Source organism: Rhinolophus ferrumequinum, chromosome 5, assembly GCF_004115265.2.
Source record: "Rhinolophus ferrumequinum isolate MPI-CBG mRhiFer1 chromosome 5, mRhiFer1_v1.p, whole genome shotgun sequence".
Lineage (NCBI taxonomy): Eukaryota > Metazoa > Chordata > Mammalia > Chiroptera > Rhinolophidae > Rhinolophus > Rhinolophus ferrumequinum.
This window is the reverse complement of record NC_046288.1, coordinates 85,164,464-85,190,546: the sequence shown is the minus strand read 5'-3', so window position 1 is coordinate 85,190,546 and position 26,083 is coordinate 85,164,464. Positions and strand designations below refer to the sequence as shown.

The window sequence follows — 26,083 nt, the reverse complement described above, 5'->3', positions numbered from 1 at the left end:
GAGGGAGGGAGCGGAATGTGTTTTGTAGATACCAGAGCACCCCCAGAGCACCCCGCTGGAGGCTGTGTTCTCCCTCATCACTGCCTCTCTGACTCTGCCTGAGTCACACAGGGTCACTGCATGACCTTCCTTTTCTGTTAAGCTTTTCTCGAAGGGTTTTTGCAAGAGTCAGTGAGATGCTATGTGCAAAAGTGCTTCTGTACTTTTAAATCTGGGAAAATTTCAAGCCTGTATGTATTTCTGAAACATATGTATTTACCTTTGAGACATTTTAGCATAGTTATTTACTGGACATTTGGCAGTATTTTAATACTTCCAGAGTGTAGGATTCAAAGCCTTAATTACTTGTGAATACCACCGAAAAAATGTACTAGATTTGCTTAGCAAGAGATAAGACCATTTGGTTCATGCAGAATTTTGCATATCTCACTGTGCATAAATTAGAGTCTCCTTTACATCTGCCCTTGGTGATACAGGTTAGGTAGCATGTCCCTAGGTAGACAGGGAGGTCCCTGGTGGAATACACAAAGACAGCCATATCCTAAAACTCCAGGTTTTGAAATCACTCCTTCGCTCCAGGACAAAATGTAACAAGGCCTTGAGGTTAATCATAAAATTCATTTTGGCCTGACAAACGGAGCAGATCTAATAGATAAGAGTGGGTTACTTTGCTAATTCCTCCAGAATGGGCAAGCGGAACAAACCTGGCAGACGAATTTCATTAGAAGGAGCCAGTTCCCTTCTTCAAACAGTTCCCCTTCGCCAGACAGTCAGGGGAAGGTGTAAAAGTAAGAGCTTTTACCTCAGTCACAGGGCACCCCCATTCGGGACCCCCTCCCGTTCAGGAGCTCTGACTCTTTGCTTTCTATAAACTATCCTCTTTTTAAAACTCTTAGCCTCTCCTGGGTCCGTGTTTCCATTCTTCGGTCTCACGAGACATGATCCCGGCCCACACCCCGAAACTGCCGGCAGATCCAACATCATCTACGCCATTTGGGGACTCACAGGAAAAACATTCCTCCATCAATGGCACCTTGAATTCATATACTTATTTTACAAAAATTAGCTCCACGGTTAACATTTTCTATGGCCAGACATGGTTCTGAGAGTGTTACAGATATTAACTCATTCAATTCTCATTACAAACCCATGAGATTATAACCCTACTCTTATGACCCTTGTCTGACAGATAAGGAAACTGAGGCACAGAGAAGTTAAGAAACGTGGCCAAGGTCGCAGAGCTCTTGAGTGGTTCTGGATTGCAATCCGAGCGTCTGTCCCAGTCATTCTCGTCGCCACTGCTGTAGGGCTGTCTTCCGGTCCCCCCACACCTCGTTTACTGCTGTCTAGTGAGCAGCAGCCCCTGAGCTCGGTGGCACCGGATTCCCGGTACCTGACATACTGCCCAGCACAGCAGGCATTCGCTGAATGAGGATGTGCCAGTCTCTAACTGTAATATCTTGTTACTCCACACAATTCTGGCACAGCTGTTGTCTCATTTGACCCTTACGACTGGGAGGTAAGTAGTGTTTTCCTTCTTTTTATACAGAAGGACATTGAATCAAATGAATGATATGTGGTAGGTTCATGGATTGAACTCTGGGTTCCGTATCCCAAGTCCATACTGTTTTTTTGTCTTTTTTATTTCAACTTTCAGAGTTTTCTAAAATTCTATACTTTGGTGTGGGTCATCAGAAGGCAGCACAAGTAAGAAGGTCTTATGATCTGCAGATTCAGTGGAATAAAAAAATTGTTTGACACCTAGAATTACCGAGTGACTGTGGGTCCTCAGAATAGAAATCTTGGTATTAAAATGTTCCTATTTCTAACCATCTCGGAGGTAAATCTGACCATGTGTTGTAATAGCTGTTTCATTGGGGGGTAGAATTAGAACCTTAATGACATCGATTGAGTTTTTTTTTTTTTAAGATTTTACTGGGGAAAGGGAACACGACTTTATTGGGGAACAGTGTGTACTTCCAGGACTTTTTTCCAAGTCAAGTTGTTGTCCTTTCAGTCTTAGTTGTGGAGGGCGCAGCTCAACTCCAGGTCCAGTTGCCGTTTTCTAGTTGCAGGGGGCACAGCCCACCATCCCTTGCGGGAGTCGAACCGGCAACCTTGTGCTTGAGAGGACGCGCTCCAACCAACTGAGCCATCCGGGAGCTCAGCGGCAGCTCAGCTCAAGGTGCCGTGTTCAATCTTAGTTGCAGGGGGCGGAACCCACCATCCCTTTGCGGGACTCGAGGAATTGAACTGGCAACCTTGTGGTTGAGAGCCCACTGGCCCATGTGGGAATCGAACCGGCAGCCTTAGGCATTAGGAGCACGGAGCTCCAACAGCCTGAGCCACCGGGCCGGCCTCCTTGATTGAGTTTTGTCTCTGCTCTTCCGCCCCTCCGGCCCTTTCACCTCCCCCCAGAACCCCTACTCTGTCCTCTCCCTGTCACTCATGCCCCTTCTCTGGTGTCTGTCTGCTTATGTTAACTCGGAATATCAGAGAAGTTTATATTTTCCCTATATGTTACCTGCAAATTGATATCATGTAGGCAGAACACGCTAAACAGAACTTTTAAAAGAGTGTAACATTTCTCCCTGATTATAAAGGAAATACATGTGCAATGCAGAACATTTGGAAATAAAAGAGGATAAAGAAGAAAATAAGTCTTATTAGCAGATACCACCTCTGTTAACCTTCCGGTGTTGTGCAGAAAAGCCTGGACACCGCAGGCCTGACTTCCGTGACCTCAGAGGCCTGCCCGAGGCTGGCCCTGGGCTGGTGTCTGCGAGCTTGGCTGGCGGAGGGTTCGCACCACCCGATTGGATAAGCTGTCTCATGGGCCTGAGATGTCTGTGCAAACAACATGGTTTATTGCTAAATACCTGCTTTCCTCCTGGGGGTCTGGAGTTTGGTACATGCTGGACAGAGGGTGACCATGTGGCCAGCCCCCCATAAAACCCTGGGCACTGAGTCTCCAGTGAGCTTCCGTGGTGGACAGCATTTCACACGTGCGCTCACACTTCTTGCTGGAGGAATGAAGCATGTCCTGGGTGACTCCACTGGGACAGGAGCCGGAAGCTGGCGCCTGGTTTCCACTGGACTTTGCCGCATGTGCGTTTCCCTGTGCTGACTGCTGTGTGTCCTCTCGCTGTGCTGTCGTAGCTCTGAGGGTCGCTGTGTGCCGAGTCCTGTGAGAGTCTCTCCAGGGAGTCATCGACCCTGAGGGTGGTCTCGGGGACCCCCGACAAGGGCCTAGTCCTTCTCTTTTTCTCCGCATAAATAAATATGTATATGTGTTTCATAAAATGGGTATTACGTGATGTCTTTTTGAGATCTCATTCCATAAACATCAATGAGCATTCTGTCACATCAAATGTTCTTTCACAACATGATTTTTAATGATCTCAGATTGTATCTTAAATGTTATGAGTGCTGGGTGTGTGTCTTACAGTCATACTGCTAATACAGGTCATGAAAAGCCTTGCTGGTGGGGTGCAGTGTGGGTGCCTCTCCGATCACTCTCTTAGGGTCCGTTGTTCTTAGAGTGAGGTCAGGAAAGGGTGGGTTATGTATGTGACCTCCACAGGCACGTTCAGTTGTTCAGAAAGGTGGTTTCCCTTTGTACAGTCAGAGGAAGCGTGAGAGCAGCATCTCACTGAGTCCTGACCTGGGCTGCGTGTGGTCACGTGCAGCAGTCATTTGTCAGTGTGATCAATACTAGGTGCTGTCGTTGTCATTTGCACTTTGGAGTATTAGTGAGGTTGATGATCTGTCATGTATTCATTGCCTTTTTTTTCCTTTTCTGACTTGTCTATATTGTTTGGACTGAGGGTAATGGGACTTTTCCGCCTTCTGCCCAGATCCTTTGTGACGGTGGCTCTGGGCTGTGACAGTGATTGCAGAGGGACAGGCTCTGGGTCCTCATTGTGCTGTGTCCGCTCTAGGTCCGCACACCCGTCCGTCCATGGCAGGTGCTCACGGGCTGGGCTTTGGCGATGATGAAAACCACGCCACCTTTTGCCCATTGGTTAGGCGCGTCCTTAAAAACACGCCACCAGTGTACGCACTGGAGTTAGTAGTTGCCGTGGGGAAGTCCACGAGACCCTGGGAAAGATGGTGGGGGCCAGGGCCGTCTGTGGAGCAGAGTGGGCGTGAGGAGGGGGCCCTGTGTGTATTTATGGCCGTAACAGTGTGAGTGTCTCCACCAGGACGCGTCCCTGTGTTTCCCATGAAATGTGAACGGCCTCAAGGTGTGAAAACCGTGAACTGATATACGTAACTGCGGAAACAGCTCAGGAGACCGTCATGGGGACACAAAGGGACGACGGAGGTGGTGCCGGGCAGAGGTGACCTGCGCAGGTCCTGTGTGGTGTTCGGGACACGGACTGCCTGTCAGTGTCCCCTGTTGGGCTAACGTGGCCCTGCCTTTTGCCCCCGCCCGGGGGACAGGCCGCCATGGGAAGGGCCTCACCCCTCTGCGGCCAAGGGAGCTGGCAGTGGGGCCACATCCCTGCACAGGGACCCGGGGCACAGTTGTGTCGACCACAGGTCGCTCCGTTACTGGCAGGAAACATGCTGCATGCGTGCAGCCGTACGGGAGGGGACGGCTGGGCCAGGAGGCGCGCGGTGAAGCTGTTGGTGTGTCAGCGACTCTTTACTTGGACTTTATTTGAGGTGGTTTGGGAGGCGTGTCATGGATTACGGGGCGTAGCAGCTAGAGCCCCCTCGAGTCTTTCACGGAAAAGATTCATGTGCGCGCGTGCGTTCTGTCTAAACGTCTAGAAGAATCTTACAGGGACAGACGTAGAACATACCGTTGACACTGGTTGTCTCAGATGAGGGTAGTGGACTGGAGATTATAGTAAAGGGAGAATCTCACTGTTTTGTATAATTCTGAGTTCTTATTGCTGTTCTGTTTTGTGAGTTAATTTTCAGTTGTAATAACATTTGTAATTAAAGTAAGATTTGCTTTTGAGAATTTGAAAAAAAATACTAAATAACCCGTGACCATGAACAAATAACTAACCTTCCCACGCTCAGTCTCCTTATCTGTAAACTGTGGGGTATGATATGGTACTGGTTTTAGAGGGCTGTAATGAGAGCTAAGTGAGATAAAACTCCGAGCCTGGCACCTCGTAAGTGCGTAATAAATGTTATTATTTCAACATTTTAGAGGAAAACGAATTATGGTTTATGTGGTATAAATATCACCGGGCTTGTATTGGAAAGAACTTGAATTTGATCCCATATAACGAGTGTGATGGGAAAAGAGTAAGTTGGGGCCTAAAGAGACGGGCTGGGCCTGGGGCTCCCCTCAGCCCTGTGGCCCGGGCAGCCATGTCCCCCTTCCCCTCTGCTGTTCCAGGGGCAGCAGTACGTTTACATTGCAGGACTCTTGGGAGGGTTGCAGGACGTGTGACATGAAAATCGCTTGACTGTGACAGAGGAAAGCATTGGGGAGCAGCTTTTGTCCCGAGGGCCAAGCCTGGCCTGTCTTGTGCAGAGAGCTGGTTCCTTCTCTGCTCCTAAGGCTGCTGGGAACCCCAGGGTACCGAATCCGTGTGACAGCCCCCATCTGCTCTTGTTGACTTGGCCTGTTGTCATTTGCTGTCATCACAGCAGCAGCAGTTGATGGGACAGCTTGCCTTGATTTGCATATTTGGGTGTTTGTGCTATTTATAAACAATTCAAAAAAGCATGGAAGCCTGTTTATGGCAAGCTGGCAAATTCAGCAAAACACCGGCCAATCTGTTAGTGTACTTTGCACGTGCGCAGGCACGAAGCAGCCAAATCCACACGTTTGCCCGTATTCAGAAGTTTCTCTTAAAAAAAGGCATTCAACTGTAGTCCATATGGTTTATAGGCTTTTCTCAAAATGCATGAGTTTGACTATCAGACATCTGAAATCTGAGACCATCTTAAAACACTGCCCTAGTTTTCATATCTCCCTCTCCCTCCTTATTTTTCCATTATGAGGGGAGGAGAAGGGAGGGGAGGAGAAGGGAGGGGAGGAGAAGGGAGGGGAGGAGAAGGGAGGGCAGGAGAGTGTCGGTTCACAAAGGCTCTTGGTACAGTTGATCTGTCGTGTTCTCTCTTCCTTTCTGCACCCGAGTGCAGGGAGTGGAGAATTGGAAGCAGTTGAGGTTACACAGGTTGCCACTGGACGGCTTGTCATCCCAAATACCCAGCCTGGCAAAAGGCGCAGTGACGGAGTGGAAACACAGGTAGCTCGTGCAGGAAATTAGCTAGGGTCAGAGCTCCCCAGCTCGGTGTGTGACCTTGCCACGTGCGTTGACGGGACGAGCTGCCATCAAGGCTGCCATTGCTTAGAATCAGGCTGTTACATCCCTGGTGCAGACAGGAAATTAACCCGGAGGCGCAAGACAGTGATTGCCCCAGGTCACCTGGACAGAGGGCAGCAGGGTCTGCGTCCCTTCTCCGGAGCCTCTGAGCTGCTCCCCACGCTGCCCTCCTTACTGCTGAGCTGCCTTCCTTCACCCCGCATGTGTGAGTGTAAACACAAGGGAGAAAATGGGCCCCGAGCCCCGGGGTCAGGTGCAGGGAAAAGACCCAGCAGCTTCAAGTAACATTCACAAGTCTTGTCTCAGGGAAAGTGGTGGTTTTTCCCGATGCCTTTACATTTCACCGCGCCTGTCATTTTCTCACAAGTTCTATGAAACGACAATAGAAGGAGTTGGGGGAACAGCAACTTTAGAAAAAAAAATTAAACCGGAGAATTACTATTTCTCTCTTATTCTCAGTCTGGACAGTCTGTGCTTTTGACTCCTGTCTGAGGTACAGCTCGGAGCTGACGGGGCCACTGTGTAGCCAGTACCCATGATTTTAGAACAGCAGATGCAGCACCGTGCTCCCCTCTAAGCGCCGTCCTATTCATTTTACACTTGAATGCCAGACGAAGCAGGTGGCGAGGTGGAGTAGTGAGCATTTCCATGTGTGTCATTGATAGCTTTGCCCTTCCGTGGTTCCTGGGATTTGACACTGGCTAGTCCCACAGAGAGACGAGTATCTGTCCCCTGCCCAGCTGCGCTCTTTGTCACCTTGGGTCCAGAAGGGTTGCTCCTACTGCAGTCAGCAAAGACAGACTGCTGATTGTTTGAGATCGTGCAAGTCGCTTTGCACCACTCGGAATTCTGAAGCAGAGCTGTAGCGTAGGTTGTCTTCTGTATTGCATTTCTATCTGGGTGGTGATTTTTTTTTAGTTAAATAATCACAATCTTCTTTAGTAGGTAATTGTGCATATTACTGATGTAAGTCAGGTGTGTCCTGGGATTTTGTTCATACAAGGATGCGAGGCTTGGAAATGAATTGCATTTTCTAAATGATTATCTAGGAATGACATTGAACACCAGAGAGGTGACAGTGTTTTTCCAGTGCCATTCCCAGATAATCATTAAAGAGATCTCCTTTTACTTTGTCCGAGTTGGGATTTTATAATACACCGGTGTTTGGAAAAACCGCAGTAGAACTAGCGCAGCCGCTGCTCAGCCTGCGGTAAGATCCAAGCAAAGGTACTTGCAGGGGGGCGCATTGCCGCTTCTCTCTGCTCTGCACAGGTCCTTACCTGGCCGTGCACCTGGTCTCTCACCAAAGGGACTGGCGAGCGCACTTGTTCTTGAGGCCGGATAGGCCTGCAGAGGGAAGGGTGGTGCTGCCCCATCCACGGAGACCGGTGTCGCCAGCCTTCGGAGGAGAGACGAAAACGGTGGTTGTCATCGTCAGGATGGTCTGGGCATTGAATCGGGGGAAGCCGTGGAAAAGTGTGTGTTACCCCAAATTTGGTGTCAGAAGGAAGTCAGGGCCTGGCTGTGGAGTGATCAGAGAGTTGGAAAGGTAAGGCCTAGCGGGGACGCCAGCTCTGCCGAGAGTGTCTCCTTGTCTCCTAGGCGCACGTGGACATGGGGCTCCGTCTCACGTGTTCCTTAGGAATTTGCCTGGTAATCATGCCTGGAGTCTCATGATTACGTTCTTCTTCATAGTAGGCTTCAGACCGCAGAAGCTCCCTCTTGCTGCACAGAAAGCGCTTTCCGTGCTACGTGGGAGGACCAAGACCTGGGCCAGCCGCCTAGGAGGGTGGCGTTGGAAAGGAGCAGAGGACCTCGTCCAAAGTCGGTTTTCTGATGAGTGCAGACAGGGATGAGAAGCGAATTGGCCCTAGACCTGATGTGTTTCACGGTAGCATTTGAACCAAGCCGTTTCTTGACCTGTTGCTCTCAACTGCAGGCCATCTTCTGATTCCTGTTAGGTTGGTGCAAAAGTAATTGTGGTTTAAGAGGTTAAAAATAATTGAAAAACCGCAATTACTTTTGCACCAACCTAACATATAAAGCTGTTCGTCCGTCATTCGTTGCGGCGAATTGTAACAGTGCTGCAGGGTTGAACTGAGGCCATGTTTATGCATTTCTGAGGTTCTGAGTTGTTCAGTTTTTGAACTTGTGTTTACAGTTTCTTGTTGGTTGCAAGATAGCCTTTCAGAAGCACATTCGATGTGGAATATTTACATTTATTTGTTTTTAAAGGCTAGTTGGGTTAGAACCTACTTAGAGTAAGTGGGGGTGGGGGACAGTGACAGTCCCCAACCGCTGCCCGCTTCACAGGCAGAGCTGAAGCCATTGGTTCCTGAAAAGGGACCTGCTTTGTGACCTGATTCTGTTCTCTACCCCCCCACCCCCACCCCCTATCCCATTTGTGTTGGTTTCCTAGCACCCGTGCATTTCTGGCTGCGTCTGGGTCTCCTTTATTTTTGCATACAGTTTCAGGTTGGGAGAAAGAATGGCCATTGTCGCACCGAGATCCACGTGCACTTGGACAGAGGCGGTCACCCAGCAGTGGGACTGCTTTTGTTCTTCAACAGGCAGGGAGGGAAGCTTCCTGAATTTGTGGCTCTGGTCTTTCACAGTTCCTCCTTGTAGCATTCCAGAGTTTTGGAGGGATCAATGAGAATGGTAATTGTCCAGAATGTCATTCTTGCAGGTTCTTGTAAGTCAGGATTTATTCCGTGTTAATTTGATAGCAATAGCTTTATTCCTATCTGAATATGTAAATGAGATGGTCTCTTGGCCCAGCTGGTGGAGGTGTTTGCTGGGGCTCAGACTTACGGGAAGTGTGAGTTTGAATCAGTTTAAACCATGAAGAACCAAAACAGCCAGGTGCTTTTGGCCATATTGTTTATAAATCACTGTTAGACCCCTCAGTCAGACCTGATGAATTATTATTATTATTATTATTTAAAGGTTTTATTGGGGAAAGGGAATAGGACTTTATTGGGGAACAGTGTGTACTTCCAGGACTTTTCCAAGTCAAGTTGTTGTCCTTTCAGTCTTAGTTGTGGAGGGTGCAGCTCAGCTCCAGGTCCAGTTGTGCTTGTTAGTTGCAGGGGGCACAGCCCACCATCCCTTGCGGGATCAAGGAATCGAACCCGCGCTCCAACCAACTGAGCCATCTGGAAGCTCAGCGGCAGCTCATTGACTTCATTCTAGTTGCGAAGGGCGCAGCTCGCTGGCCCATGTGGGAATCGAACCAGCAGCCCTGTTGCCCAGAGCTCGCGCTCTAACCAACTGAGCCACCCGTCCGCCCAGAGCTGATGAATTCTTGAGTGCGTGTGCATGCACACACACGCATGTACACACACACACACACACACACACACACACCTTTTAAAGACCCCAGCCTCTTGGGCAGCCACTATCAATAAGACCCCCTTTTGCCATCTCTTGTTCTAACGTCCCTGTCAAAGTGCCCATCACGTTATTTTGAAATTCTCTGCTTATGTATCTTCCTTTCTGATAACAGAACTCTTTAAGGAGAGGCTGAGGGTTATGCATCTCATTTTTTTGTTTGTGTTCTGTTACTCCCATTGCCAAGCACACTGAAACAAAGGAAGGCAAAGGATGTTTAGTGTTTCGTGAAAAAATTGAGGGCTTAAGGGAGGGGTCCCCAAATTGTACATGGGGAAGACAGGACAGGCTTACATGGGGGAGGGGGATTTTGGGGTTTTGTTTTTCCAGCTGTTTCATTTGAAATAATTCAGACTTACGGGAAAGTTGCAGAAATAGTACAAAGAATTCCTGTATGTCCTTCACCCAGATTCCCTAGACATTTTACGAGATTTGCACTTTCTCTCTCTCTCCCGTGTGTGTGTGTGTGTGTGTGTGTGTGTGTGTGTGTGTGTGTATAATATTTTTTCCTGAAATGTTTGAGAGTAAAATATAGGTTGCAGGTGTGGGTGAGGAGGTGGAAGAGAAGAGGTGAGGGGGAAGCCTCTATAGTAATCTGGTGAGAGCGTGGTGGCTTGGCCTGGTTGGAAATGGCGAGGGAGGTGAGACGTGGTTCGGGCTGGTACATATTTTGAAAGGAAACCCTGTAAGGTTTGCTCATGGGTTGGGTAACAGGAGTGAGAAAAAGAAGTGTGAAGGATGGCTTCCAGGATTTTGGCCTGAGTGACTTCTTTGGAAGAGGTGAATTGCCATTATTGAGTGGGGGCCACTGGGACCTGGGGGTTTGGGCTGGTTTGGGACTAAATCCGAGGTCTAAGCTCAGAGGCTGAGAAGTGTTGGGGAGCAAGAGCAGAGAGCAAGACCCCAAAGAATGCGAGCAGTGCAGGAAGAACGAATGAGCTGATTTGATCACTAAGCAAAAACAGTGCTCCGCAGGCAAAGGAGCCACAAAGCTGTGGGGTATTGTCAGCTGTTTGTATGAATGAAACCCGATTTTCCTGCCATTAGGAAACAGCAGATAGTCAAGCTACATCAGCAGTGACACAGCTTGCCCCGACGTCCTGTTACTCATAATTCATCACTTTCCTCTGGCATTTTGTTTTCATAATTCTTTATCACCACCTCCTGTCTTTGTCTCCGAAGCATGTCTGGCACATGTGATCCATCATCACCTTCAGCATTCCTCAGTCAGGTTAGATTAAGTTCAGTTTCCCCACAGAAGGCAGTTGGGAATGAGTTTGGAGTTGAGGGCAGAGATCTGAACTGAAGATATTAATGGAAATTTAGGGGTTATCACTGTACGGGTGTCGTTCAAACCGGGGGCTGGAGGAAATCACCTACGCAATGAGTGTGATTAGAAGAGAGAAAAAAAGTCCGTGGTCCAAACCTGGGGCACTTCAACATTTAGAGATTGGGAAGACGACAGGAAGACAGAGACCAGGTGACAAAAGGAAAGTTAGTGGCCTCCTGGAAACCAAGCGTAGAAATGGATTTCAGAAGAGTGGGTGATAGAGAAATGGTGGCACCTGCTGCCAGGTTGATGCTAGGAGGTGAGGCTGGACGGCTGGGCTTGCAGCAGGTGACTCTCCAAGAGCTGTGTCAGAGGCGTGTGGGGACACGTGTGGGGACACGTGTGGGGATGATGGGAGCCTGACAGCAGGAAGAAGGACGGTGGGGGCTATCTACACTTCTCTAGGTCGTAGTAGGTGGTTTGGTGAAGTGGGTTTATTTCTCGTGGTTAGTCGGGGTGGTGTGAAGGGTGGTAACCTCGGGGGCTTCTCCTGGGGAGCAGATGAATAGCCTTTAGCTGGAAAACTAAATGTGTGTGAAGAAAAACCTCTTTTAATTGCGGGTTCTACAGTATTTGGGGCATTACAAAGAAAATTTTCTCTGTAGTAATGGGGCCCTTTGGGTTTCAGAAGGACGCACACTTTTATATTTAAATGGTAAAGTGAGAGGATAGTTTCCTGCTTTATTGGCTGCTGTTGAGAGGTCGCTGTTAACTAGAGGACATGGGTCTGTCACGTGTGAGTTTGTACCCTTGAGGAAGCTGTTTAACCTTCCCGACAGTTGGTTCGCTCATCTGTGAAATAATATCTACCCTGCAGATTATATTGTTATTTAAGAAAGATTTACTGACTTGTTTGGAAGAACATTTCTCATTAGGTTTATTGATGCCCATGAAATATATAAGGGAGACTAGACTTGGTTTCTCTGGGGGAGTAATAGCTACGGTTTATCGAGCGTTCATGTAAGATGCTCTGTATTAGGCAAGTTACATGTTATCTTATTTAGTCCTTATAACTTCAGTTGACCCTTGAACAATGCGGGGGTTAAGGGTTCAGACCACAAGCACAATCGAAAATCCACGTGTGACTTTTGACTCCTTACAACTTCACTACTGATAGCCTATTGCTGACCGGAAGCCCTACCTATAACCTAAATAGTCAATTCACGCATATTTTGTATGTTATATGTATTTATACTGTATTCTTAATAAAGTAAGCTAGAGGGAAGAAAATGTTATTAAGACAATCAGAAGGGAGAAAAAATACATTTACAGTACTTATTGGAAAAAAATCTGTGTATAAGTTGGACCAGGGTAGTTCAAACACGTGTCGTTCAAGGGTCAACTGGACTCTTTCAAGGTAGAGAGTACCCTTTAAATTGTTTCTTTTACAGATGATGGAGGTGGTGGTGATGATGGAGGTGGTGTGATGGTGGTGATGATGATGGTGGTGATGATGGAGGTGGTTGTGATGATGGAGGTGGTGGTGATGATGGTGATGATGGAGGTGGTGGTGATGATGGAGGTGATGATGGAGGTGGTGGTGATGATGGAGGTGGTGGTGATGGTGGTGATGATGGAGGTAGTTGTGATGATGGAGGTGGTGATGATGGAGGTGATAATGGAGGTGGTGGTGATGATGGTGGTGATGATGGAGGTAGTTGTGATGATGGAGGTGGTGATGATGGAAGTGGTGGTGATGATGGAGGTGGTGTGATGGTGATGATGGTGGTGATGATTGAGGTGGTTTGTGATGATGGAGGTGGTGGTGATGATGGAGGTGATGATGGAGGTGGTGGTGATGATGGAGGTGGTGATGATAGAAGTGATAATGGAGGTGGTGGTGATGATGGTGATTGTGATGGAGGTAGTTGTGATGATGGAGGTGGTGATGATGGAGGTGATAATGGAGGTGTTGGTGATGATGGAGGTGGTGGTGATGGTGGTGGTGATGATGGAGGTGGGGTAATAGCCAAAATTTATTGAGGACTTCTTTTGTGCTAAGTTCTTCACATAAGGACATTAAAAAAAACAACAAGAAAAACGTGTCAACAGGACTCTGCTCTCTGTCCCAGACAGGGCCAATGGTGTCCCAGTGCACTGAAGGCCACATTGAGAAAGTGTGGAGCAGAATTTCAGCCCAGTTCTTCCACACCGACGCCTGTGCTCGTTCGCTGTATCAAACAAGTCAATCATCTCATTTTACTGGAACCGGAATCTCATTAATTCTGTGAGCACAGCAGCTCCCAACCTTGCAAAGCTATTGTGTGACCAGCCGGCTTCTTTAATTGGCTTCCATTAACGTACAGACATATGTCACCCAGCCCTTGTGCCCACCACCCTCCCCCGTCCACACATCATGGGGCGGGCCCCATCTGCCAGGGGAGCAGGGGCAGAAAGGCAGACGGAGGGGAGCCCTCAGCCCCCTTCCCCTTGAGTCTGAGCCTCGTCCTGTGCCTGCTGTCAGTGGAGACTCGGGTGGAAGGAGAGCCGGGGCCTGGGCTCTTCATGAAGACAGGCGGGGGGAACCAAATTAACTCAGAAGCCCGGCCACTGACGTCCCCATCGGGGGCTGTGTTACTTTGAGGGTTGCTGAAGAAAAGGAGGGCAGCTCCGGTTCACGTGAGAGTGCAGCAGTGCTGGGGGTCGGTGGGTTCACACAGGTCGGGTTCATTCGTCTCCCCGGGATGCAGGCTCAGCACGATTAGCAGGAAAGTGACGATGCTCACGCAATGGGTTAGACCTCTCGTCTGTAGTCGGGTTCCGTTTTTTCAGCTTCTACCAGGCTTGCTTTCAAGTAGAGCTCTTACCTGCCTCTGAGTTGAGAGTCCTAACTGCTTCCACAGTGTTGGGGTCCTTTCCTGTGCCTGGGGTTTCAGAGTCTCCTTTTGGGGTTGATTTTCCTGAATATGTGGAGCAGAGGTGAGCACGCTTTCCCCTGAAGGGCCACATAGGGAACATTTTAGGTTTCGGGTCTCTGCAGCTCCTTGATCTGCTCTTGTAGCGTGAAAGCAGTCCTAGACAAGACACACACGGGTGGGCGTGGCTGTGTCCCAGAGAAATTATATTTACAAACACAAGCTTTGGGCCAGAGGTGGTAGTTTGCCCCCCGACTTCGATGGATGAGGATTTGGACAAGCTCATGCACAGAGTGAAGCCCGTTACCGAGTCATCTTGGATCTGGGTGAACCTGACGTTTGGAGAGCGTCGGCCTGCTGCCAGCTGCGTCTTTGGGGGCCTCATTACTTACTCAGTGTCTCGTCCGTCTCCTGACGGCTTCGCTGTGCTTTGCATTCAGCTTCTGTCAAAGGCCCCGGTGCCCGCTGAGACGTGGGTGGGAGGGGGAGTGAGGGCAGCGGCGTGGTCATGACTGCCTTACGGAGCAGATGGAGCATATCTACGTTTGAAAACCCCTTTCCTGGGTGTAGCAAACTCAGTGCGGTTTAGGGCCCAGCTTCTCAAAGTGGGGCCCCTAGACCAGCAGCTCAGCGCCACCTGGGAGCCTGTCAGAAATGCAGACCCAGCCCCACCCAGACCTGCTGAGTCAGAATCTGCATTTTAACAGGAGCCCAGTGACTGTGGTCCCAGGAAAGTCTCAGGAGCCCTCCTTGAGGGCATTCCCGGCTGGAGGACAGAAAGGACGCATTTTTAAAAATCCTTTTGTCTTCAGCTTTTTGATGCTGAACGCATAATAATGCACCTTTAGAGCTGTGAAGGCAGCTCTGTCTTTCCAGACGTAAGAGTCGTAATTGAATGTTATTTTCCTGCCGAAAGGAGATGGTGGACCCTCTAATGGGGGTGGCATCATGTGAATAAATAGTTCTAGAGCCGTGCAGAATACTAGACGGAAGTCACACCCCCACCCCGCGTAACTGGGCAGACCCCCCCATCTCCCTGTGCCTTAGTTTCTCCTGTGTGATACAGTAGACGGTGCTGCAAGCTCTTCCTGGGCGCAAGTACTGTCTTCCCTTCTTCAGCCCGTGCGCTGCCCCTCTCCTCTTGCCCCTGCTGCCTCGAGGATATTTTCATTCTCCATTCTCCTGTGTGACCCCCTCCTCCCGTCCCTCTTTTGACTGATATAGTCTGCAATTTCAGCCCAGCTGGCTGGGGTCAGGGGAGCAATCCAAAATGCAGTGTAATTGTGGAGCTTCAGAATTGTTGAAAAGACAAGCTAGAATGCCGAGGAGACGCCATTTCAGAGTCGGTCGTTACGAAACAGTTTTGGTGACTTACAGATGGTTGAGGTTTGTTCGGTGGGACAGGCTAACCAGTTAGAGTTACTGTCCCGCATCCTGGCAGCTTCTGCGTCCACTTCCTCCAGCAGATCCAAAGTTACAGTTTCAGATGACTTAAGTAGGTTAGGCCTTTTAATTCCAATAAAATCGTGGCCGGACATGCACAGAATCGAGCTGGAAGTGTGAAATGATGGCGTGTAATAGAAAATACCTTCTGTGTCAGTTACTGGAAACGTGCTGTTTTACAGCTTGGCAGTGTGTCCCAGATCCCGGACCTCGCTCTGCCTCGCCCTCCCCTCCCCGCCCCCCACATCTCCCCCGGGAGTGCAGAGGTCTGCGGGTAGCCCTTCCACTCCTGTCTGTACTGCTGCCTCCCGCACAATCCCCGCTGTCCCCATACTCCCTTGGGACAAGTGCGTAGCCTGACGTGTCTGACTGGGCAGCTGGCGGCCACAGCGACGGCTGGCAGGGGAATCCTTCATCCGTGGCAGAGGCCTGAGTGGTTTTCTAAGTGGCACTGCTCCATTTAGAGACGGCGCCAGGGCCCCTCTCATGCCCTAGTCCTGGCATCAGCACCTGGGCAGCCAGACGTGGTGTTAGTCCTTTCTGTCCCTTAACTGGACTTGTGTCCCCATTCCTCTCTCCACTTCCGTGTCTACAGTATAGCAGAGCGTTATCTAAGATCCCGCCGATGTCCCCGGGAGGATTCAGTCCGTAGGATGACAGACGTGCTTACGCCCCAGCACCGCTGCCTTTGTGTCAGTTCCCTGCGGGGGGTGGAGGCCTGCAGGCCAGGGATGGGGCCCAGGGGAACAGTTCCTTCCCTTCACACCCTGACCAGTCTTCAGGGGACCCAGGGACTGCATGGGGCCTCTCTCTGTGCTCGGTGCCGAGGGACACGACGCTGTTTGTGCCGCCGGAAATCCTCCCTTGCCCTGGCGCACTGCAGGGGCTTTGTGCTTCAGCGGGTCCTTTCACCTTGGAAAGAAGACAACTGGGGCGGGTGCAGTTTACTGCTGTCCTCCCCCCATGTGGGGTGTGAGCCTCTGGACGCCACCTGCCTCACTGATTACGCGAGAATAAAGCCTGTATGTTTTAAGGAGACCACGTTGCTAAGCTCAGTCTTCCTTTCCTTTTCCCTTTGTTTCTATTCCTTTCAGTAGAAGAAAAACCCTTTTGTGGATAAAGATGCAGCGCAGCCCCTGGGGAGGGAGAGAACGCAGGTCATTAGAGCCTTGGGATTCTCTGCACTCGTGTTAGGTAGGAACTCGGCTTTCGTCCTTCTGAAAACAGAATCAGCCCTTGACGTACTAAGCCAGTGTGACACTCATCTTCCCTGTTTATTGCTGTTTTGTGAACAACAGCTTTTCTTAAAACTCCATTTACCTAGATTTTCTTACAATACCCTGCATCTAGCATTATCGGGTAGAACATACAGAGTGTCCCCCGCTTGATTTTACTTCACCTTGGCTAGGTAAGGTTGGTTTCTCTGACTTAATTCTCTTCTCGAATGTGCCATCTTCAGCCCAGATTCCCAGCCCAGGAAGACAAAGAACGCATCCGTCACCACTCAGACCCAGGCAGCCACCGTCATTGCAGATTAGTTTGCTGGTTCTGGAATTTTGTACAGTGGCATCAGACAGTATGCCTTTGTTGTGTGCCTAGTTTTTTCACTTTTTTTTTTTAGAGATGCATCTGAATTATGCATGAAACTGCCCAACTGTTCTCTGAAGTGGTCCCAGGTAGACTCCCACCAGGAAGTATGAGGGTTGTGGCGGCTCTACAGTTTGGCCAAGGCGTGGAATTACCAGTCTGTTAAATTGTGGTCATTCTCCTGGACGGATAGGAGCATCTCATTGTGACTTTAATTTTTAAAAAAGTTTTATTGGGGCAATACTGGGGAACAGTGTGTTTCTCCAGGGCCCATGAGCTCCAAGTCGTCCTTCAATCTAGCTGTGGAGGGCGCAGCTCAGCTCCAAGTCCAGTTGCCGTTTCAATCTTTAGTTGCAGGGGGTGCAGCCCACCATCCCATGCGGGAATTGTACCGGCAACCTTGTTGTTAAGAGCTCGTGCTCTAACCAACTGAGCCATCCGGCCACCCCTTCAGAAGCTCAGCGGCAGCTCGTTGCCTTCAGTCTAGTTGTGGAGGGCGCAGCTCACTGGCCCCTGTGGGAATCAAACCGGCGACCCTATTGCTCAGAGCTCGCGCTCTAACCAGCTGAACCATCTGTGACTTTAATTTGCACTAACCTGATTACTAATGAGGTTAGTTAGCATCTTCTTACACAAGCATATTGGTCATTTGTGACTTTTCTGTTAGAATGTTTATAGCTGCTTTGCCTGGTTTTTGTTAGGTTGTTTGTCTGTATATGTTGTCAGTATTCAATGTATTGGTATAAGTGCTTTGTCAAACACAGGTTGCAAATATTTTCTTTTCGTTTTCATAATGACTTCTTTCCAAAAGTCCAATTTAGTACTTTTATCCTTTTATTTTAGTACCTTATGGTGTTCTAAGAAATCTTGGCCAACTCCACAAAGTCATAAATAATGTCTATGTTTTCTTCTAGATTATTGTAGCTTTACTTTTTATATTTAGATCTCTAAATCATTTGAGTTAGTTTTTGCATATGGTGTGATGCAGGGGTGAAGTTTGATTTTTTTGCCCCCGTCTCCGTAGCCACAATGTTTACTCCATTTACTCCAAAGACCGTTCCTTCCCCATTGAGTTGCTTTGGCATCTTAGTCCAAAATCAATTGGCCATTTATGCGTGGGTTTATTTCTTGACTTTCTTCTGTTTTACTGATCTATCCTAGGCCAACATTGCCCTGGATTGATTATTTGAGCTTTGTGTGGTAATAAGCCTTGGAACTGCTTGATTTGAAGCCTCCAATATTGCTCGTTTTTCTCCCCAGTGTTTGACTATTCTAGCTCGTTTCATTTTTATCCATTCTAGAATCAGCCTCTCAATTTGTTTTTGCATAAAGAGCTGCTGGGATCTTATTGGGATTGTGTTGAGTGTATAGATTAATTGGTGGGGGGGAAGAATCCGTATCTTAGCACTAGAGACTCTTCTAACCTTATGACTATGGTACCTCTCCTTTTATTTAGGCCTTCATTAAGTTTTTTTCGCTACATTTCATAGGTGTCAGCTTGTAGGCCTTTCACATATTTTGTTAAACTTGTCCTTAAGTATTTCATGCATTTTAATGCTGTTATAAGTGGAACTACTTGTTCGTTTTCTTTCACTTTTCAATTGTTATTTTCTAGGGAGGAGCTTACTGTTTTATAGAGACATTGACGGGTAAGTGGGCAGGTGAGGGACAGAAGAACAGAGAAGAGCATTCAGTCCCCAAGGCGCTGGTTCGGGTGGGTTTGCAGAGCGCGTGGCATTTGGGTGTCCCTAGAGAAGCTGGGATTGGTAGAGAAGATGAGTGCTAGGGCAAGCAGGTTGCAGAAAGCGTGCGTGAAGGTCAGAGGCAGGAACACGAGGAATGTTGTGAAAAGAATGAGCAGAAGCTGGACTGGGCCACGCAGAAACGTGAGGGGTGGAGTGTGGAAAGCGATGGGTTTATAAAGACATTGGGTCAGAGAGACAAGGGCTTTCCTGCTGGGCAAGTGACACTTCATTTGGTGGGTGTGTTTATGAGCCAGCGAAATGGAGCCTTTCTTCTGCATTTATGTTATTTTTAAAAATTGTGGTAAAATATATATGACGTAAAATTTATCATTTTATTCAGTTTTTAGTGTCCAGTTGGTGGCATCAGTTAGATTCACGTTGTTGTATAACCGTCTCCACCATCCATCTGCAGAACGCTTTTCATTTCCCCAGAATGGAACTGTCCCCATTAAACCCTAACCCCCCACTACCCCCAGCAACCATCATTCTACTTTCTTTCCTATGAATTTGCCTCCTCTAGGAAGCCTCTTACAAGTGGAGTCACATAGTGTTTGTCGTCGTTTCACTGAGACTGATGTCCTCCAGGCCCATCCCTGGAGTAGCAGGTGTCAGGACGTCCTTCCTTCTGAAGGCTGACGGAGAGTATTCTGTTGTGTGGATGGACCACACTGATTACCCATCCGGCCGTCAGTGGACGCTGGGCTTGCTCCCCCGCTTTGGCGGCTGTGACGACAGCTGTTCTTGGTGCAGAGAACCTCAGACATGAAGTACGGGTTTGGAGCTAGGAAATTTGACATAAAATTGTTGCCTAGGTCCTTTCTCATAGCCCCCATCTTCATTTCTAGCTGTTTTTATTTCCTTGCATACTATTTGTTTGTCTCTTTAACTTGATGTAAGAGGTCATGTTTGTTTTGCTTATTGTATACCGCACACTTAGGTACCCAAACATCTGTGTAGTGAGGGTTTTTTAGTAAATATTGAAAATACCTTACAATAAATAGAGGATACATTTGCATTTTCCTTTCCATCCTCCTGTTGCTAGCATTCTCCAGAGCCTCGTGACTGGGCGGGCCTCTTCCTGCTACACGCGCTTACTTTACCAGCTCATCCTGCATAATGCTGCCGGAACGATCTTTAAAAAGGTGGCTATGCATGAATGCCACCTTTTCTGAAAACCTTCTGTGACTCCCTCTTTCATAAGCTCCCTCTTTCATAAGATGGTTCTGTGAGTCTGAGTGTTTATCTGCTGCTCTAAACTGTGAAGCCCTGGGTGTCGGCTTGCCTGTAGATTTTGAACACAATGTCTTGAACATGTCGAGTTTTAAACAACTTATTTACTGAGGTACATTGAAGAGATGTACATGGAGTGAAAATACTATGCTCGCAATCTGGTATTTCACACTTGTGTTAGCAGCCAGCAGGGTGTGTAGCAGTGGTCTTCTGCTCACCTAGGAATCAGGCTTCAGAAATCAGGAAGTCCGGTGCCTGCGTTGCCAGGCTGCATACGTCATCACGGTCAGTAAAAACATGTGCAGGTCTAGGTTTCGTCTTTTGTTTTCTCCAAAACACTACATAGAAGGATATTTTCTGGTAGGGCTTTTGTCTATCCATCCAGCTATTAATCTGACTTTTAAGAATCATAGTAACTGCCCGAAAGAACGTGTTCTGCGGATTTTTACACCAGTTCCTTTGGGGATTCCTTGCGGGCTTTATATAATCCAGAAGGGAGAATTCTCAGGACTCAGAATAGGCTGGTACGCACATACCCTATTATTTTTTTCCCTTTACGTTTTTTTATTATTATTTGTATTTTTCAATTACAGTTGACGTTCAACATTATAATAGTGTCAGGTGTACAGCATCGTGGTTAGACATTTATATAACTGACACGTGATCCTTGGTTAGCACGCGCCTGGCGGCACTGTGCAGTTACCACAACATTAGTGGCTGTGTCCCCTGTGCTGTACTTCCAGCCCTGTGACGAGTTTGTAACCACCCAGGAGAAAGGTGAAGAGATGAACGTGCTCATTCCCTTTCAGAAACGCAGACTTGCCTTTGGGATTTCAGAGTCAGGGAGGAAACTGAGCCATGATTGTCCTAGGTCCTGTTCAGACACCCGAGGAGGACAAGTAGGGACCTTACGTGATCTTTGCAGATTCAGAGGAAAGCAGCGTTGAGGGAGTGTCTGAGGCAGGGCCGTGTGTTCACAGCCTCCCCCGGCTCTGCACGGCGGTCTTGTTGGCACATGAGTGTCCGCAGTTCTTGACCAGGGCCCTGGGCACCAGAGCACCCAGTGGCCTGTACTGCGTCGTCCGCTCATTCAGATAACGCTCTGCACGACTCTTCAGGAATTGCAGATGTAGTCCAGCGGAGGGAAACATTCCAACCAGGCAGTATCTAAAGTGGTGCCGCTTTTTCTGAGATTTCTCAGACCAACCTTTAGGCAGCCCATTTAGAATCTGTGCAGAGGCCTGTGGGGCATTTGGAAGCGTCTGCCCGAGGCGTCTTAACAATAACCCTATAAGGGAAAATATGCGGGTGCCTCGCTCGAGTCGGCTCCTTGCTTCAGTGCCACACGAGTCCCTACGCGCACGTCTGAGGCTCACACACAGTGCCTGGCCGTCTTAGCAGACAGGGGCCCCAGCCAGGTGGTGATCGCCTGCTGGGCCAAATGAACTTGTCGCATCAGTCTTTTGTCGCCTTTGATGTGCACGTTCTAAGGATGTCACAGGAGACAGTTACTATGATAGGATGGTCCATGGTATTTTTCTCTGCAACTTTCTCTTCAAAACAAATCTCAGGAATGTTGCCTGTTGTGGAGATCTAGAAACAAACAAGTGACTTAATTCACCAAACACATAGTGAGTGTCTGTTGAGTTCTAGCTTCCCGTCAGGCATTGTGCTAGGTACTCAGGTGCAGAGAGCAATCACGGGGAGGCCCCCCCTTGAGACGCCTGCTGGCTGAAGGAGGAGACGAATTAGCCCATCATTACAGAGAAGGCAGAACAGTGATGAGGGTCGGCCAGCGGTGGTGATGAGGAGGAGGGGAGTCCTGGAGCCTAGCCAGGGAGGAGCCAGTGTAAGAGGTGTGGGGTGTGTGTGTGAGTGTGTGACGACAAGACGTCCCGCCTAAGAGAAGGCTTAGGAGAGTGTATCGGAGCCAAACTGACACTTGCCGGGAAGCAGAATCTCAACGGAAATGGCAGTTTCACAACTTATTTTATACATTAGAATCAAAGGAGGGTTACATGAAATCCATTGGTGGTAGATTAAGGGGGTGGGAGAAAGCAAAGCAGGGAAATCTCTGGGATTGGACAAAAAGTAAACTGGAGAGACAGGTACTACTTTTACCCAGGTGGGTGCAGGATAGTTAACAGTTCACTGTTTACAGCGTGTAGAGATGGTAACGGGGCACAAAAACAACAATGAGGGGTTCTGTAGTTTCCTGCTCTGGTGGGGGGGGTTGTACCCTGAGGGGTCGGGAAAAGGGCATTACTGACATTCCAAGGACCTGTTATCCTAGATGCACAGAGACGACAGACAGGCTCACTTAAGGTAAAAATTGACCTTGTCAAGGAAGCTACAGGCCTATGACGAGACTACCTGCCACGAGCCCCTCTTAGTTAGGAATTTTTATGCTCAGTCCATGCCATGGGGTTCACTTCTGTCCCTGAGTTGGTAGGGCCTGCCACGGAGGCCTCCCCTGAGCTCGTCAGGTCTTGTCGCCCACACAGGGGTGCACGTTAGGGCGCGGCTGCAGCAGCGAGCGCCAGGGTCCGGCCCGCAGCACCCTGATGCCGGTGGGACGCTGCGCCGGTCAGAAGAGTTACAGTGTGACCCCAAGGCGGGGAGTGGAGAGATGAGGCTGGAGAAAGAAGCGGGGGGCTACTTCACAATCGGATACGAGATGGGGACAGTCATCGCGAAGAAGAATGCAGGGGACAAGGGCGCTTTCTGAAAAGCAGCTTGGTCTTGGGCCAGCCGAGGTTCACCAACTGTTTAATTGGAGCCTCAAATGTAGCAGCGTGGTCCTCAGTGAGGGACATGAGATGGGGTTTTATGAAACCAGTTCCCCAGTGACCCAGCCTCTGGAGAGTCAGCATGAAGAGCGGGTGTACGGCAGGCGGCCGGCCGCAGTGAGGCTCCCCGTGTGTGTGTGTGTGTGTGTGTGTGTGTGTGTGTGTGTGTGCGCGCGTGTGCGCGCGCGACGCGGAACGGAGGGCGTGACGTCCACCACCAGCCCGCGCTCTCCAGCAGCTCCTGCTTTTATTTTTATGTCGTCTCCTTGAGCCGCCTTTTGTTTTTACATCGCGTTTTGAGTCACAGTTAGAAAATCTTTTCCCGCACCAAGGTTGTAAAAGCATTCATCTACTATTTCTTAAAGGACTTGAATGGTTTCATTGATTGTATTTTGGTTCTTCAGTATCGTTAGTGCTTTTTCTAGTGTATGTTTTCAGTTTTATCTTTTCTTCCCCTAGTTGATACCAGTTGTCCTCACTCCAATTACTGAGTCTGCCTTTTCCCCATTGATGTGAGACACTGTCTTTATCAGATGCTGTTTACCCATAGGCCCTGCGTGTCTATAAAAAGGGTGGCCTCACTTAGTGTCTTAAGTCCTGGAGGGTGTTGGAGACGTGTAGAATAGTAGATTGGGAAAGAATCCCGGAAACCAGCGGTTCTCGAATTCTTTTGCTTACAACTCTTTGGTCCCAAAATAATATATTAAAGACCCCAAAGAGCTGTGTTTTATGTGGGGATATCTGTAAATATTTTCATACTGGAATTTAAAACTGACAGATTTTTAAGATATTAATTCATTTAAGAAATCATGTATTTACGAAATGTAACTGTACTTACCAAACAAGATAATTTGTGGGTGGGTGGCAGGGTTTTCTATTTCTGCAAGTACCTGCAGTGTCTGGCTTCATAGAAGCAGAGCTGGACTCTCCTTCCTCATTCAGGTTGCAATGAGACGTTGTTTTGTGGGTAGTATGTGAGAAAAGCTGGCCCGCACAGATATGTGGTTGGAAAAGAGAAGCATGTTTCAGCATCTTTTCAGAAAATTGAGAATATTCTTCTTTGATACTACACCAAAACTCAACAAGTAGCAGTTCAGTTTCTTCCAGTTCAATTGCAATGTGAGCTCTGAAGCTTTGTCAGAAAGAACCCTCCATCCTGTTACATGAGAGTATTTGAGCTGTGTTGCACGATAGATCGATCCTTATTCACGTGTGACTGTGTGACATCATGGTTCACCAAGCAGTGCCTGTCTCCCAAATGGTGACAAAATCAGAAAGTGATGCTTCCTTCCAGACAAGCAGTGTACCTCAGTCTGCAGAAGTGGTCCACAGGCACGTCCCATTTCATCACACAGGGTACTAAAAGGGGGTGTCCTCAGTGGTGGAGATGTAATAAAAGCAGTGAGTTTTACTTCTTTGTCAAAGTCATCAAAGATACTTGTAAGTGACAGTAGCATTGTTTTCTTTTTCACTGCAAGTAGATGCTGAAGAATATGACGTGCAGTTTGGTGTCACTGCTTGGCCTAATTTGACCACCTTTGTGTATTGCACCAGTGGTGCAGGAGAGGGTGAAAAGTGTCGTAATGTTATGAAAACAGTTTGGCCTTGTGAACTCCCTGAAAGGGTCTTGGAGTCCGTCAGAGGTTCACAGCATGATTTAAAACTTGCTGGCAGGAGCCACGGTCCAGTCTTGCGGATATCAGAGGGAACGTCTGTCCCGTGACAGGAAGCCGGGCCCACCCCTGTGTTCTAAGCCCTCAGTCCTCGTGGGCACCCAGCATCTCTTGCTGTAACTGTATAAACGTGCTCACAGTCTTCCTGGGGATGGAGCCAGTCCTACAAAGCGGAGAGTTGGGCGTTGAGTTTCCGAAACCATGTCCTAGTGGTCATTTGAAAACTATTTGGCATTTTAAGCCACCATCTCCTTCTTGACACTGAAATTTAATATCATGCAACTGACCCAATGATGATGCCAGGCTTCCGGGTCATGACTCCGTCTGCTGGCAGCCTGGCCTTGGAGCTTCTCCCAGCCGTGCATTGTTGCCTCAAAGCAAAAGCGAAAGACTAGCACATTGTCTAGAAGATGAGGCACGAATCTTTTAGTTGACCTGGTTGCAACCAACTTGTTTTTCATGTTGAAATACTGCATTCAACCATCAAACTGAACATGGAAAGCTTTGAGTAAAATTTAACCTTCATCTTGTGACATTTACAAATCAATGGGTCTAACAGTACCCTCCCTCTTCTTTTGTTTGTTTTCAGCAATGGAAGAGTTAATAGTTGAACTTCGTGTCTTTCTTGAACTTCTGGACCATGAATATCTAACATCAACTGTCAGAGAGAAAAAGGCAGTAATTGCAGACATCCTGCTGAGGATACAGTCCTCTAAAGGTGCGTCTCATTCACATTTCTGCTCTTTCTTCTTCTTCCAGTCTCTCTTGTCTCTGAACCATCTTTAATTCCACCATCTTTCTAAAACATAATCATTTCTTCATTAGTTTATGAATTTACTGAAGGTTTTACTATGTGCCAGGTACTGTGTTAGTCTCTACCTATAGAAAGATAAAGGTGCTAATGAAATAGTGGGTTTGTTGGGGGCTCCCAAGAACACCCCAACATTTGGAGATTCATTAGAAAGACTCAGCATATAGTTATACTTCCTTGTACCCAGGATTTATGACCAAGCTAGTGAGGATACACAGCCAGATTAGAGGGGAGAAAGGCACAGGTGTAGTCTGGAAGAATCCGCATGCAGCCTCCCTCATGCAGTCTCTCTCCCTTCAGTGTCACACAGAGCACACTTTCCCAGCAACAAAAATGCAGCAACCTGTGTGTGATGTTTCTGTTCTGAGAAGCTCACTCCTGACTCAGTGCCCAAGGATTTTATTGGGGGATGACCATGTAGGCGCCCTCTGCCTGGGCACACTACCAAAATTCCAGACTCCCAGGAAAGCAGGTTTCTTAGGGTTCCCCAGAGAGACAGAACCAATAGGAGAGACAGAGATCGAGACAGAGCTAGAGATACACGGAGATAGAGATTAAAGAGGAGGAGATTTACCGTAGGAATTGGCTCAATGCTTATGGAAGCACAGAGGTCCCGCGGTCTGCTGTCGGCAGGAAGAGAACCACGAAAGCCGGCAGTGTGATCCAATCTCAGGCTGAGAATTGGGAGCTAATGGCATAAGTCCCCACCTGTCCACAAGCTGGAGAACCAAGAGTGCCAATGTCTGAGGACAGAAGATGGACGTCTCAGCTCAAACAGAGAACTGTTTCGTCCTTCCTCAACTTTTTTGTTCTGTTTGGGCCCTCAACGGATTCAATGATGCCCACCCACGTTGGGGAGGGCCACCCTCTTTACTCAGCTCACCAATTCAAATACTGATCTCTTCCAGAAACACCCTCACAGAGTCCC

At 48.4% G+C, this 26,083-nt stretch overlaps 1 protein-coding gene across 3 annotated transcripts in view; it reads left to right on the top strand.

The window, feature by feature from the left end:
• Positions 1 to 26,083, top strand: part of AFAP1 (actin filament associated protein 1) — a 125,986-nt gene that overhangs the window by 27,213 nt on the left and 72,690 nt on the right. For all 3 annotated transcript variants that reach the window (XM_033105959.1, XM_033105958.1, XM_033105960.1), the window contains exon 2: positions 24,934 to 25,062. In XM_033105959.1, coding sequence (XP_032961850.1) covers positions 24,936 to 25,062 — 127 coding nt within the window. In that variant the 5' untranslated portion in view covers positions 24,934 to 24,935. The remainder of the gene's footprint in view (positions 1 to 24,933; positions 25,063 to 26,083) is intronic.